General features: G+C 56.0%; 1 protein-coding gene across 1 annotated transcript in view; it reads right to left on the bottom strand.

The window, feature by feature from the left end:
- The window catches only part of COL26A1 (collagen type XXVI alpha 1 chain), a 217,400-nt gene continuing 202,283 nt past the window's right edge, over positions 1-15,117 (bottom strand). The window contains 8 exon segments of the mRNA XM_017857686.1: positions 1-1,662; positions 3,085-3,169; positions 5,859-5,909; positions 8,400-8,435; positions 10,313-10,337; positions 10,339-10,363; positions 12,283-12,366; positions 13,986-14,138. Coding sequence (XP_017713175.1) covers positions 1,502-1,662; positions 3,085-3,169; positions 5,859-5,909; positions 8,400-8,435; positions 10,313-10,337; positions 10,339-10,363; positions 12,283-12,366; positions 13,986-14,138 — 620 coding nt within the window. The 3' untranslated portion in view covers positions 1-1,501.

The raw sequence follows: 15,117 nt of genomic DNA, 5'->3' as shown, positions 1-15,117 counted from the left end.
GTGGGGAGAGCACCTTTATTGTCAGATACAATAATAACGCTACAGGCTGGTGGTCCCGCCCGCCTCTGACCACCCCTCCATGAAGACACAGACTGCCTCTCCAGAACTGCCTCAAGGGCCAGAAGAAGATCCCAGGGCCCAGAGGGACCAGGCCACAGCCGAACAGGAGTACCAAGAGCACTGGAGACAGTCACTCCTGCTGTGAAGACAGAGTGCCCCAGGGTGGCGCCAGCACCTTCAATTCTCTGAGTTTGCTGTCGTGGCTGTGTCCCAGGTCCCAGCCCAGCAAGAGAGGAGCACCAGGGCTGAGCTGTTCACAGAGACCAGGGCCCCAGAGGCCTTGAGGGCTCCAATCAGAGCTGCTCTGGGCTGCTAGGGACCTGGTGCCTGCCGTGGAGCCTGCCAGGCTCCCCAACTCTGGAAGGTGGGAGGCAGGAGCATCTCTTCCCAGCAGGCCTGGGACTCTGTTTCCCTCTCTGCAGTTTGCAAAGGGGACATTGGACTTGCTGTGCCATGCAAAAGTAGCAAACCTACAGAGTCCCCTGAGAGACGAACTCGTGGGGTAGAGGCTAAAAGTCCCACCTCTGACAGACATGCCCATGAAATGCTGCCTCCTCCGGCTCAGGGATGGGACAGACCCAGAGAGGGCGGGTGGGCTCAGTGAGGCTGGGAGGCAGTGGCCGGTGATGCCGATCTGGTTTTGGGGGCCCTTGCACCCCCAATGCTGCTCTCTCAAGGTCCTCAAGTCTGCGTGGCTGGCAGTGACTTATTCAGGATCTCCCTGGCCTCTGAGAGCAGCTGCAGGCCAGGCCGCCCCCTCCCCAGCCAGTGGGGAAGGAGGTTGAGGAAGGGAAGCCCCAGGCCCTGCAGGACCCTGCCTATCCCCTCAGACTGGCTGGCCCAGCCTCCCCGCAACCCTGCCTGCCTTAAGGAACCATCCTGGCCCTGCACCCTCCCTGTCTGAGTTTTCTCGCGAAGAGGGGAGGCTGGCAGGGTCGAGAAAACATGGCTTCAGGAACTGAGGGGCCTGGGTTCAAATCCCACCCCTGCCACCCATGACCTGGTGGCCAAGGGAGGGTTATTTCTACCATCCGAGCGTCAGTCCCCTTGTGAAGTGGGGATAATAAGCTTACCTCCTAAGGGTTAAATAATGAGACAACGTAAGGAAAGTTCCCTGGACAGGGCCAGTTACAGCAGGGACTCAATACATGATGGGTATTAGGATTATTCTTATTCCCAGCACCCAGCCCACCCAGACCCCGTCTCCAGCGGGGAGTGGGGGTGGGGGAGGGGCAAGGCCAGAGAAGGGCTCTGATGAGGGTGTTGACCCCTCCAGACCCTTCCCCTGGAGACATTATCTGTCCCCAAAGCCCCCCAGGTCCTCACAATCATCCATGCCTGGAGCCCAGTTCCCCTGGGGGCATCTTTAGGAACCAGCGGTGGCTCAGGCCTCTGGGGCTGGGTCTCTAGCCAGGACAGGGTGTCCTGGAGCAGTGGGCTCTCACTTCCTGCTGCTGGCCTGGTCCACGCTCTTCTGTCCAGGGTCAGGCCCAAGCAGGGCAGCAAGAACCCCATCGGGTTGGGGGCCACCCCTCTTCATCTTGAGGTTGGCTCTCAGGGCGGCATCCTGGCCAGAACCTCCCTCCGGGGAGGCCAGGGGATCTAGAAGGAGAGCAGAAGGGTGGACTCGAGGTAGAGCCTTAGGAACACTTGGGGGCACCTTTGATCACGATACGTGGCTGCAGAGAGATGCTCTTGTCTGGCGTGGAAAAGCAAGGCAGCAGCAGGCTTTCAGCTCCTGATGCATTCATTCATTCATGGATCCATGCATCCATCCATTCACTCATTCACCCATCCACCTGTCCATTGACCTATTCATCCATCTGTGTATCCATCCATTCATCCATTCACCCATTCATCCATCCACTCAGTCATTCATTTATCTTTGCATTTATCCATTCATTCACTCATTTACCTGCCCATCCATCCATCCATCCGTCCATCCACTCACTTATCAACCCACCCACCCACCTGTCCACTCATCAGTCCATTCATCCATCCAGCCATCCACTCAGCCATTCATTTATCTATGCATCTATCCATTCATTCACTCATTTACCTGCCATCCATCCATCAACATCCATCCATCCACTCACTTATCCACCCACCTCACCTGTCCACTCATTCAGTCCATTCATCCCATCCATCCATCCATCCCATCCAATCCTCCACCACTCAGTCATTCATTTTATCTATGCATCTATTCTTCATTCACTCATTTACCCATCCACCTATCCATCCCATCCATCATCCATCCATCCTCCATCCTACCACTCACTTATTTCCACCCACATATCCTGCCACTTATCGTCCTCCATCCATCCACCATTCATTTATTTATCTCATGCTCTACCATTCACTCACTCATCCATCTATCCACCTGTCCATTCAACCATTCATTCATTCATCTATCTATGCATCCACCCATTCATACATTCATCCAGGCAACCAGCCATTCGTTCACTTACTCACCCACCCAGCTGTCCATTCACCCATTCATTCATCCATTCATTCTCCAAAAATGCTGATGGGCCTGTACTCCAGGCCCTGCAGAAGCACCATTTACTGTTCTGCACAAGGGACTCCCAGAGGGTCACAGAAACACCATCCCAGCATGGAATGGAAGGCTCCCCAGAGCACCATAGGGACAAAGAGAAGGGTTCAGAGAAGGCTTCACAGAGGCAGAGATCTTTGAGCAGGTCCTGAAGTGGCAGTCAGTGTTCACCAGGCAGAGGGATGGCCCGAGCAAAGGCATGGAGGTGGGAGGGGCCTCAACATGGCTTGGTAGGGCTCTGGCCACCATGGCTGTACTAGGGAGGGGCTGGGAAACTGGGCTGATGCACGTGGAAGTCCGTCAAGGGCAGCAGGGAGCCACTGAGGGTCTTTGAGTAGGGGAGGGACAGGGTCAGACTAGGGGTCAAAGAGGGAGACCAGAGACCAGAGGCAGTAGCCATGAGGGCAGCAGGGAGGGAGAGGAAGGAGGGAAGGGAGATTCCTAGCCTGCTGGTCCTGGTCACTGCTCACCGTGGATCCCAATCATGTGCTCCAGGATGAGGACTCGCTCTGCCAGGATCTTCAGGGCTTCTCTCAGCTGCTGCACCCCCTCACCCTGGCGGGGAGGAAATGGCCAGGGTCAGGGCCGGCTGTGAGGAGGGGTTCAGGGCCATCCTGACACAGTGTATGTGTCCTCAAATCCCCCACCCCTGACTCTTCCCACCTGACACCCTCACCACTGCAAACAAGCATAGACTGAGCATCATCAACTATGTGCCAGGCAGGGCTTCAAACCTGTTCACAGACAAAGAACTTGAAACACAGAGAGGGCAGGCAACCTCCCTATGGCCACACAGCCTGGCAAAGCAGCCGATCCAGACTGCAGATCCACACCTGTCGGCCTCCAGCCTGAGCTTTTCCTTCCACCATAGCTGCCTGTCAGCTTCCCTGGCATGCCCTGAAAATACCCTAACCGGGACAGAGCACCTATCCCAGGGCCTGAAGGTAGGAGGTTCTTTGCTTGTTTCCTTCCTTCAATGCCCCACCGAGAGCTCTCCACCGAACAGCAGGCAAGGGGCAGGGTAGGTGTGGCCGCGCCAGGCAAGAAAGACAGCAGAGAAAGCCACTACTTCAAAGTGCAGGCGGGCGGGCTGGTACGCTGGCACAATGGCAGAGTCTATATTTCAAGGGCCGGGTCTACACACGGGCAGAGGACCTTCTGGACAGAGACACCTGAATGAGCCAAGACAGGGTGCTGACTTATCGAGAAGGCAGGTGTCAAGGCCACTCTGAAAAGAAAAGTGATGATGAGGAGACAAAGCCATTGCCCCCATCCTGCCCAGCCCTGGGAGTTGGCAGCAGAACGGGTGCCTTTTGCTGGTGTGACATGACAGGTCCGTCTTACGTTCAGATTGATTTAGCTTAAAATGAAACAAAAGGAAACCAAAAAGCATCCTACTGGGTTATAGGAGAGAGGTCTGCCCACCAGGGGGCCAAAGGCAATGGCAAGTTGAGCCAATTACAGGGTGGGGATGTCAGTGTCGTGTCCCCAGCTCAGGGAAGGGGAGACCAAGGGTCTGAGCCCCATGTTCCTAAGTCACAGGTGGTTTTTTATTTTTTATGTTTATTTTATTTTATTTTTTATTTTTAGTTTTTAGAGACAAGGTCTTGCTTTGTCACCCAGGCTGGAGTACAGTGGCACGATTATAGCTCACTGCAGCCTCAACCTCCTGGGTTCAAGTGATCCTCCTGCCTCAGCCTCCCAAGTAGCTGGGACTACAAGCACACGCCACCATACCTGTCTCATTATTATTATTTCTTAAGAAATTGGGTCTCGCTATGTTTCCCAGGCTGCTCTTGATCTCATGGGCTCAAGCGATCCTCCTACCTCAGCCTCCCAAAGTGCTGGGATTACAGGCCAGGGCAGGTTGCTGCTATGAAATGGAGGGGGTCACGGTCACCTCTCAGAATACGGCTGTGAGTGACCAGTGTTATCAGGCTCATGACTCAGCCGCTCTGCCTCCTGCACTCCCCCACAGCGCCTTCATTCCAGCCTCTTCCCTTTCTCTGGTCTTGCAAGGACCTCCTGAAGCTCCCCCAGACCCACCCTGGCCCTTCTGTTTTGCCCGCCCAGCTTTGACACACCCAGGGGAAACCCCTCTCAGGTACTTTCATTTTTTTTTTTTTTTTTTTTGAGACGGAATCTCGCTCTGTGGCCCGGGCTGGAGTGCAGCAGCCCGATCTCAGCTCACTGCAAGCTCCGCCTCCCAGGTTTACGCCATTCTCCTGCCTCAGCCTCCCGAGTAGCTGGGACTACAGGCGCCTGCCATCTCGCCCGGCTAGTTTTTTGTATTTTTTTAGTAGAGACGGGGTTTCACCGCGTTAGCCAGGATGGTCTCAATCTCCTGACCTCGTGATCCGTCCGTCTCGGCCTCCCAAAGTGCTGGGATTACAGGCTTGAGCCACCGCGCCCGGCCGGCACTTTCATTTTTAGCTTTCAAGGCCTCCCCTGCCGGCCCCCGGCAGCAACAACCTTCTCATTCTCTTGCAATCACTGCTGTCATTAGCTGTGTCCCCCGCTGCGCTGTGAACTTCTCAGGGCAAGGACCCTGTATACCTGGTGGCCCAGCACCCAGCTCAGGGCCAGCTGAGAGGAGTTTGACTTTAGACCTCAAATGAGCCCTTCATCCCCTTCATCCATGACCCCAGCCTCAGCCTCCCCTTCTCCTCCCAGAAGCCACAGGTCCCCACAGCCAAGCCCATGCCCCAGCTTCCCCCTACCCCCGGCCCCAGACTCTGCTTGCTCCAATCTTCTCTCCTCAGATTCCCAGTTTGCAAGTCCCTCTTCCTCCATCCATCCTGTCCCACATCCAGCAGCTCTGTCCCTTTCAGTCCCCCAGCGCCCTTGACCTTGTGGGCATGTCCATGCCCAGATGCCATTCACGGGAGAACCCAGTCCGTTGAGAGGGATTCCGCAGCCTGAAGCCTCCTCCTCCAGGGAGACTGTCTTTCCTACAAGTTTGTGACTCCTCTCCCTGTCTCGGGAGGCCCCCCAAGGGCCAATCACCCCCTCTGTGGCATCCCCGCCCAGCCACTTTCTCACTCTCTTGCAATCACTGCTGTACTCAGCTAAGTTCCCCACTGGGCTGTGAAGTTCTCAGGACGGGGACCCCATACTCCCGGTGGCCCAGCACCCAGCTCAGGGCTGGCTGAGGGTCAGTGCAGATCTGTGGGGCACCTGCCCTCCCGTGACAGTGCTCACAGCCAAGGAGGCGGGAGGGAACATGGCAGGCAGGCATAGTTACCTCTGCAGCGGCGGCTTTCTCTCCTTCTTCCCCCTTCACGCCAGGTTCACCCTAAGAAGCAAGTCACACAGTCAACACCGGAACTGGAGGTGGGGGCACCTCTCCACCCTCTCCAGTTCCCTGGGGTCCTGCGGGGAGTCAGGGGCAGGCTGGGCAGGCAGGGCCTGGGGAACGGGTGCTAGGCACTCTAGGGACTCCTGCCCTGGAGTGAGCATAACAGGGGAGGCCACGGCTCTGGGGCACAGCCTGCTCAGCTGGCATGGCAGGGACGGGTCCAGGATAGGCTATAGGTGCTTCATTCTGTTTCTGGGGCAGAAGAGACTCAGGCTAGGAAGCCAGCAAGTTCATGCCTGGGCCCCTCCAGGATCGAGTAGCCTGCCTGGAAGGGCTGCTGTCTGTCTCTAACACAAGGCCAGTAATACCAGATTCAAAGTCACGTATTTTACTGTATTTTATTTATTTATTTATTTATTTGAGACGGAGTTTTACCCTTGTCACCCAGGCTGGGGTACAGCGGTGTGATCTCGGCTCACTGCAATCTCCACCTCCCAAGTTCAAGTGATTCTCCTGCCTCAGCCTCCTGAGTAGCTGGGATTACAGTGCCACCATGCCTGGCTAATTTTTGTATTTTTAGTAGAGACGGGGTTTCACCATGTTGGCCAGGTTTGTCTCAAACTCCTGACCTCAAGTGATCTGCCTGCCTTGGCCTCCCAAAGTGCTGGGATTACAGGCGTGAGCCACGGCGCCCGGCCAATTTTTTGAGACAGGGTCTTGCTCTGTTGCCCAGGCTGGAGTGCAGCGATGCGATCATGGTTCACTGCAGCCTCTGCCTCCTGGGTTCAAGTGATCCTCCAACCTCAGTCTCCTGAGTAGCTAGGACTACAGGCAGGCACCACCACAACCCAACTCATTTTTTAATGTTTTTGTAGAGATGGGGGGTCTCACTACATTGTCCAGGCTGGTCTTGAACTCCTGGCCTCAAAATTATCCTCCTGCCTTGGCCTCCCAAAGCACTGGGGTTACAGGTATGAGCCACCACCACACCCGGCTCACAGTAACATCCAAATGTCCAGCTACTACTGTGTGACCTTCAGTGGGTCACTCTGCTTCTTGGTGCCTCAGTTTTCTCACCTCTAAAGTGGGATCAGTAATAGTATCTATCTCATCTGCTATTAGGAGAATTAAGTTAATCAATAGGGACAATGAGCTTAGATTAGAGCCTGGCACCTAGAAGTGCCATCACTGTGTCTCCTCTGTTGTGTTTGGTCACTAGACAAGCACAGGAAGAGGCAAGGCTTGGGTGCTTGACACTCCCCGGTTCAAATCCAGGCTCCACCACTGCCTCGCTGTGTGGCTTTGGGCAAGTTACTTAACCTCTCTGAGCCTTAGTGGCCAGTTTTGGCAAACGGGGATAATAAAGCATGGTCTCTTGGGGTTGCTGTGAAGCTTACATGCACTGTCAGGGAAGACAGCACCTCCACTGTGGCCAGCACATAGTAGGTGTTCAGCAAAACTCCATTCCACCTCCCCACCACCCCACACCCCTGCAGTGAGGCTTGGACATCAAGGAAGCACCTGACTCCTTCGTCCTAAAGGCAGAAGTCAAGACTCATAAATTCTTTTTTTTTTTTTCTTTTTTGAGATAGAGTCTCACTCTGTCGCCCAGGCTGGAGTGCAGTGGCGCGATCCCAGCTCACTGCAACCTCTGCCTCCGGGTTCAAACAATTCTCCTGTCTCAGCCTTCAGAGTAGCTGGGACTGCAGGTGTGCACCACCACACCCAGCTAATTTTTGTATTTTTAGTAGAGATGGGGTTTCACCATGCTGGCCAGGCTGGGAGACTCATAAATTCTTTTTTTTTTTTTTTTTTTTTTTTGAGACGGAGTTCTTGCTCTTCACCAGGCTGGAGTGCAGTGTTGATGCTCCGCTCACTGCAAAGCTCCGCCTGGGTTACGCCATTCTCCTGCCCAGCCTCCCGGTAGCTGGGACTATAGGCTCCCGCCACCTCGCCCGGTAGTTTTTTGTATTTTAGTTAGAGACGGGGTTTCACCGGGTTAGCCAGGATGGTCTCGATTCCTTGACCTTGGTGATCCGCCCCGTCTCGGCCTCCCAAGTGCTGGGATTACAGGCTTGAGCCACCGCGCCCGGCCTCATAAATTCTTGTTTCCAAGAAAGTCGATTAGAGGCCGGCTGTCTAAGCCTATTTCTGGGAGGTTCAGAGAAAAGAAGGGACTTCCCAGGTCACACAGCGTGTTAACACATGGCCCCAGGCCACACAGCACAGGAATGAAAGGCCAGGGTCACAGAGTGCATTAACCCAGGGCTGCAAGCACTCAGGACTGTCAGCCCACCCTTTGGAGATGGCTCCCCTCCTCACCCCGCAGCAGGAGGTTATTCGAGTCATTTCTCAGTCACTCCCTGTTGCCTGAGCTCCAGCGGGGCCGCCCAGGGCCAAACCTCCCACCAACCCCAGTCACCCAGCGCTCTGGGCTTGCATCAGAGCCTCCGCCTGGGAGTGGCCATCCGCACAGCCCACACTTACGGACGGCCCCACCGTGCCTCGCTCTCCAGCCAGGCCCTGCAGAAAACCAAAGGAAGCACGTGAGGCCTGCCTGTCCTGGCCAAGTCTCCAGTACCCTCTGGCCATCCCCATCCCCGCCCACTGTGCTCCGAGTCTGCAGAAAAGGAAGGGAGAGGAGGATGGCCTGGCAGGCAGGGGAAGGGCAGATTCAAAGGCCTCCAGTCCTGGAGCCACCTGGAGCTGGTATTTGACTAGCGACCGCTGAGCCCTCAGTCTTCTCGCCTGCAAAATGGGCCAATGCCACGTACAGCTGTCAGGCAAAGAAGGGGAGCAGGTGGCCCAGTGTGTGGAGAGAACCAGTAATACTAACAGCAATGGCCAGGGTCCCCCGTGTACTGACGTCAGCCTAGATGGCTCCTGGGAGCCCCAGGCCCATGAACAGCTGTCCCCTGACATCTCCACCCAGCTGACCATGAGGTGCCCACTTCCCCTCTCTCCGAAGGGAACTCCTGGTGCCCCCGACCCCCAAGCCTCCTATTCTCAGGAAATGCCTCCCTGGTCCTCCCAGCTCCTCCTCGCAGACACCAGGGAGTGAACCCAGAGCCTTCCCTGTCCTTCTCACAGATTTATTCCATCAGCCAGACATGCCGAGTCTACTTTCTATTTTTATGTATTTAATTAATTTTTTTTAATAAGTCAGGGTCTTGCTCTGTCACCCAGGCTGGAGGGCAGTGGTGCCAGCAGAGCTCACTGCAGCCTCCAACTCCTGGGCTCAAGCCATCCTCCCATCTCAGCCTCCCAAGTAGCTGGGACTACAGGCGCACGCCGGCACACCAGGCTAATTTTTTCATTTTTTGTAGAGATGGGGTCTTGCTATATTGCCCAGGCTGATCTTAAACTCCTGGGTTCAAGCTATCCTCCCACCTTGGCCTCCCAAAGTGCTGAGATTACAGGCATGAGCCACCACACCTAGCCCCTCAGAGGAGCTTTTTAAAGATGTAAATAAGATCATGGAATCACCCTCCCTGAAACTCAGTAATTCCATCCACTGTAACAAAAGCCCACACCTGGGTCCCGTAGGTAAGGCCCTGCCCACTGCGCCTCATCCCACACCACACACTCCTTTGCTCACTGCCTGCCAGGCTTTTCCCTGCCTCAGGACCTTTGCAACTGCTCTTCCTGACTTCTGACACAGCTGCAGAGGCAGGGCGAGCCTGGGGTTTGGGGCTGAGTCAGGCTTGGGGTGCCGCCTCCCCATAGGCAATTCTCAGGGCAGGGTGAGGGGCTGAGGCAGAGATTCTGTGACCTGGCCCAACTCTGCCTACACTCTCTGTGCAACCTCAGGCAGCAGCTGGTCTCTCTGGGACTCAGTTAGCTCATCTGTGAAATGGGGGTGGTGCTAACACCTCCCTGACATAACGGGAGGAGGATATAGTCAGCAAACAGTCGCTGCTGCTAATAAAATTAAAATCTTGGCCAGGTGCAGTGGCTCACGCCTGTAATCTCAGCACTTTGGGAGGCTGAGGAGGGTGGATTACTTGAGGTTGGGAGTTTGAGACCAGCCTAGGTAACATGGTGAAACCCCGTCTCTACTAAAACTACAAAAATTAGCTGGGCATGGTGGCGGGTGCCTGTAGTCCCAGCTACTCGGGAGGCTGAGGCAGGAGAATTGCTTGAATCCAGGGGGTGGAGGTTGCATGAGCCAAGATGGTGCCACTGCACTCCAGCCTGGATGACAGAGAGAGACTCTGCCTCAAAAATAAATTAAAAAATAAATAAAACAAAATAAAGTAAAATCTCACCAGCCAGGTCTACTGGCTCCTTCCTGAGTGACTCCTGCTGCTGGTAAGAAGGTGCTGCTTCTCCCCTAGGGAGACAAGGCCACCCCTCCCCCACCGCCCCCCACATCATACCTAAAATGGCAAAGTCCTTACCTGGGATCCAGGTGTTCCCGGGGTCCTGGGGACCTTGAGGCCCAGGGGGACCTGTGGACAGAGTCACAGATGGTCACTTGGGGCCAGAGAGGGGCATCCCCAGCCTCCCGCCCCAGCACCTGTTCTGGATCTGTCTCCATGGGAAGCAAAGGAGGGTTTGGGAATGAATGGGGGAGGGGAGGAGGGAGGAACAGCCCCCGTCAACTAGGTCTCCATCCTCAGAGCTCAGGGCCCTCTCCACTGGCTGCTCACAGCTCCCACACCTCCTCCTCCCAGGGCCTTGTCCACGAGGGAGCCCCAATCCCGAGACCTGGCAGGCGAGGGAGGAAGTCCATCCAGACCGGTCCCATGCCCCAGCCAGTTGGTCCCCTGGTACGTCTCTCAGGTCTGTCCCCCCTCGGGACCTGGGACCCATCCCTCTTGCCAGGGTTACTATAGCAACCTCCTGACCATCCACCCTCCCTATGCACCCCCAGAGCACGCTTTCAAAAATCCAAGCCCAGTTAGGTCTCTTTCAGGGCTCCAAAGTCCTCAGCCTGGCCCCTTCCCACCCTCCCTGCCCCAGCCAGACACCCTCCCAGCGTCTCTGCTAAAGCTGTCCTTCCTCTTGGAGCCTCCCTATCCCTTACTCTCCAAGCAAACCCTTTCCTATTGGTTTTCTTACTAGTCTGACACGGAGCATCACCTCTTCCAGGAAGCCTTCCCAGCTTTCCACTGCTCCCCTAGGAAAATCCCTTATGTAAACCAGCCGCTGCCCATGGCCACTGAGGTTTTCACATCTGTCTCCCCCATGGGCTGTGGAGTACCCAGAGGGCCAGGCTGGGTCTCGTGTGTGTGCCCAGCTCAGGGAGGGAGATTCATGACTAATCTCCAAGCCTGCTAGGAAGAGTGAGGCCTTGGTCTCTCATGACCCTGCATGGGCCCATGCCTCCTATGGTGCAGGGAGCCCCGTGTTGGGCTGTCCAGCATGGCCTGGCTCCCAGGTTTGGAGAGGGCATGTGAGGACAGGCACTCCAGGGGACAAATATCAGGAGTCTGTCCAGTTCTCCTGAGACCTGGCATGTCACCTGAAGGCCCCTAGGTACCCTCTGAGCTCACTCCCTCTCCTCCCTAGAGCATGTGCTGAAATGTCACGTTTGGACGGGGCCTCCCTGCCACGCCCCAGCTTCTCCCTTGTAGCTCCCTCAGATCCTGTCAAAGTCACAATTTATGATGATATTTCTGTCCTCCACTAGAATGAGAGTTTCACGATGATGTTTGTTTTGATTATTCAGGAGTCTTGGGAACCTAGCTCACTGTTCAGCACATGTAGTAGCAGATGCTCAATGAATGTTTGTGAGATGCACAGAGGAATGAATGAATGAATGCATGCATGAATGAACGAATGAATGAACAAATGAATGAATGAACGAATGAACGAATGAATAAACCAATGAATGAAGGAATAAACAAATGAATGAATGAATGAATAAACGAATGAATGAATGAATGAATGAATCACTCCCTTCCCGGGCAGGGAGGGGCAAGGCAGTCAGCCCTGCACTCCTCCCGCAGTGAGGAATGTGGATGATGGAAGGTCAGGCCAGGACTGAGGGCCAGGACTGGCCCATTTGAGCCCTAGGGCCCTTGGTTTCTGCCTCAAAGGTAGGGACTTCCTGCCACCTCTGTCCTGACCTCATCCTCCACTGGTGTGTGTCCCTCTCTGGCCCATGCAAGGGCAGCCTCATGCAAGCATCTTATTCCAGCAGAATCATGTGGGTTTCGTGCATCCAGTCCCCCTGGGGCATTGCCACCAGGAAATGAGGGGCTTCACCTCCTGCCACATAGTGGGTGGGACAGACCCAGTCCCCAGCACTGTCCAGAAGACACGGACCCCCAGCTGGCCTTTAGCTCCCCTCAAGGCCCCATGGTTCAGGCCCAGCCCTGGGGGGATGGAGTCCTCAATGCAGGCCAGCCCACCATTCACTTACCTGGTAGACCAGGGGGACCCCGGGGTCCTGGGATGCCCGCCAGCACTGTGTCCACGATGGCAGAGGCCAGCCTTGAGTCTCCATCTGTGGGAAGAGCGGAGCAGCCAGGGGTCTGGCGGGGCAGACCTGGCAGTGCTGGGAGGCTGGTCCTGGGCACTGAGCCCTGAGCTAGGCCACATGGAGCCCAGGGGGCTCCCACTGTTGCCCCCACTGCTCAGAGCAGCATGGAGAGGCCCAGACAAAGAGGAGGGAAAGCCAGGTTGGTCAGCTTCATATAAAACACAAATACCTTCTAGAACAATATCCAGGCTCTTCAGACTCTGGGTCTGCCCTGTTCACTTCTCCACTGCGCCAGGCTGGCACCTTCTTCCAGGCTCCACTTCACAGGCCCACCCAACTGGCTCACTCCTCCAGGAAGCCCTCCATGCCCACCCCTCTGAGCTGTGCCTGGGGTGTCTGATTCCATCACAGTGACCACACTGCCTGGGGCAGGGGTGGGGTCTAACAACCCATCACCCATGGCCCTCCAGGATGAGCCCCCTGCCTAATTCACCCTGGCCATCCCGAACCAGACCCAGGGCCCCAGGGCAATGCCATCACCTTCCTCATAAAACCCTACCCCAGGCTGGGCACAGTGGTTCACACCTGTAATGCCAGCATTTTAGGAGGCCAAGGAGGGAGGATCACTTGAGGCCAGGAGTTCAAGACCAGGCTGGCCAACATAGTGAGACCACATCTCTAGACCAGCCTGGGCAACATAGTGAGACCCCATCTCCACTCAAAAAAAAAAAAAAATTAGTTAGATGTGGTGGTGCATGCCTGTGGTTCTGGCTACTCAGGAGGCTGAGGTGGGAGGATCCCTTGAGCCCAGGGGGTGAGAAGCTACAGTGAGCTAGGATGGCACCACTGCATTCCAGCCTGGGCAACAGAGCGAGACCCTATGTCAAAAAAAATTAAAATTAAAATCTTAGTTGCTGGGACACTTAACCAGAAATGATATTCCTCTCAGGGCTCGCGGACTCCTCTGCCTGGCCTCCCACTGCCTCATGGTCCCTCGGGCCCAGAGTCCTGGTCCCGTCCACTCTGTGCACCTCCCTGTCCCCACCTCCCGAGGTAGAAGTGGACATTTCTGTGTGTTCAGAAGTTCTCTTGGACTGGCCTGTGCCCCTGAGGGCCAGAGTTTGTTTTGCACACTGCTGTATCCCCAGTGGCTAAATCTGCCTTGCACATAGTAGGTGCTCACTAAACACCTGCTGAATGACCTGCAGTGAGGATGGGTGAGGAAGAAGTGCAACAAGGGATAACCTCGGTGGGATGGGGTAGCCAGGTAGGGAATCTGGGCCAAGTCAGCCAGCAGAGTGACCTTTGGGGCTCGGGACCCCAAAGGCAGAGAGCTGAGCACAGGCAGAGACAGGCCACTTTGGGGCCAAGAGCAGGGCTGGGAGCCAGCACTGGGTTCCCCTGGGGATGCTTAGCGCGAGGGCCAAGGCTTGCTCCCAAACTGTTCCCTGCCATCGTCTCTGGCAGGCCCTGAACACCGCATGGAGGGCTTCCTGGAGAAGGCCTGCAGGAGTGAGCCAGTTGGGTGCAGCAGGATGGGCATGTAGAAGGGTCCACTTTCCAGGATCCTTTAAGGAAGGCTGATCCCTGCCAGAACACAGCATGGCTCAGCCCTCCCCCAGCCCCCCAAGCACGTCACTCACTGTCTCTGTCTGTAGGTGGCTGCAGGGAGTAGAGGGCGCCCTGGGGGCTGTTTGGTGAGGGGCCTGGGCTGCCTGCTGGGCCGGGTGGTCCTGGGGGGCCGGGGCGCCCCATCTCTCCAGGAAGCCCCTGGGGCCCTGGAGGCCCTAGGAGCCCTGCAATGAGGAAAAGAACAGTCACTGTGGTGGCTGGAGCCTGGCGGGTGGCTGCAACATTACAAATGGGGAAACTGAGGCCCTGAAAGAAACAGGGTTGGTCAGGGACACACAGCCAGTCAGTGGTGGCCTCCAATCCACAGTCTTCCTTGGGGGTGTCCTGGGGTGTAATTGAAATGGGCTCCCCTTCCCAGCCCAGTCCAGAGGGGATACTTAGGAGCCGCTGGGGAGGGTGAGCGGAGCAGGGACAGTGAAATCAGCAAAGGCTGTGGCCAGAGGCCGATTGGTCCCTCTCAGGGACCTCAGCCCTGTGGCGGGGACACCAAGTGTAAGCCACCATCCTGGGCTGGCCCTGTACCTGCTGAACCAGGGGTCATTCCCCCGCAGGACCCAGGAGGAGGCGAGAGGGTGGTCTCTGGAAGTGTTTAAATGGCTGAGAACAGCTCCTGGCCCCTGACAGCCTCGACGCTCATGCCTGTACCCGAAGCTCCCCGAAGACCCTGTTTTGGCCAGGCGTGGTGGCTCACCCCTGTCATCCCAGCACTTTGGGAGGCTGAGGCAAGCAGATCACCCGTGGTCAGGAGTTCAAGACCTGCCTGGTCAACATGGTGAAACCCTGTCTCTACTAAAAACACAAAAATTAGCTGTGGCGGGCTCCTGTAATCTTAGTTACTCAGTAGGTTGAGGCAGGAGAGTTGCTTAAACCCAGGAGGTGGAGGTGGCAGTGAGCCGAGATTGTGCCACTGCACTCCGGTCTGGGCAACATAGCGCAAGACTCTGTCTCAAAAAAAAAAAAAAAAAAGTGCCAAGTGCAGTGGTGGCTCACGCCTGTCATCCCAGCACTTTGGGAGGCCAAGGCGGGTGGATCACCTGAGGTCAGGAGTTCGAGACCAGCCTGACCAACATGGTGAAATCCTGTCTCTACTGAAAATACAAAACTAGCCGGGCGTGGTGGCGGGCGCCTGTAGTCCCAGCTACT

The sequence above is a fragment of the Rhinopithecus bieti genome, unplaced genomic scaffold, assembly GCF_001698545.2.
Source record: "Rhinopithecus bieti isolate Rb0 unplaced genomic scaffold, ASM169854v2 scaffold_42772, whole genome shotgun sequence".
Lineage (NCBI taxonomy): Eukaryota > Metazoa > Chordata > Mammalia > Primates > Cercopithecidae > Rhinopithecus > Rhinopithecus bieti.
This window is presented reverse-complemented; position numbering and strand designations above follow the sequence as displayed.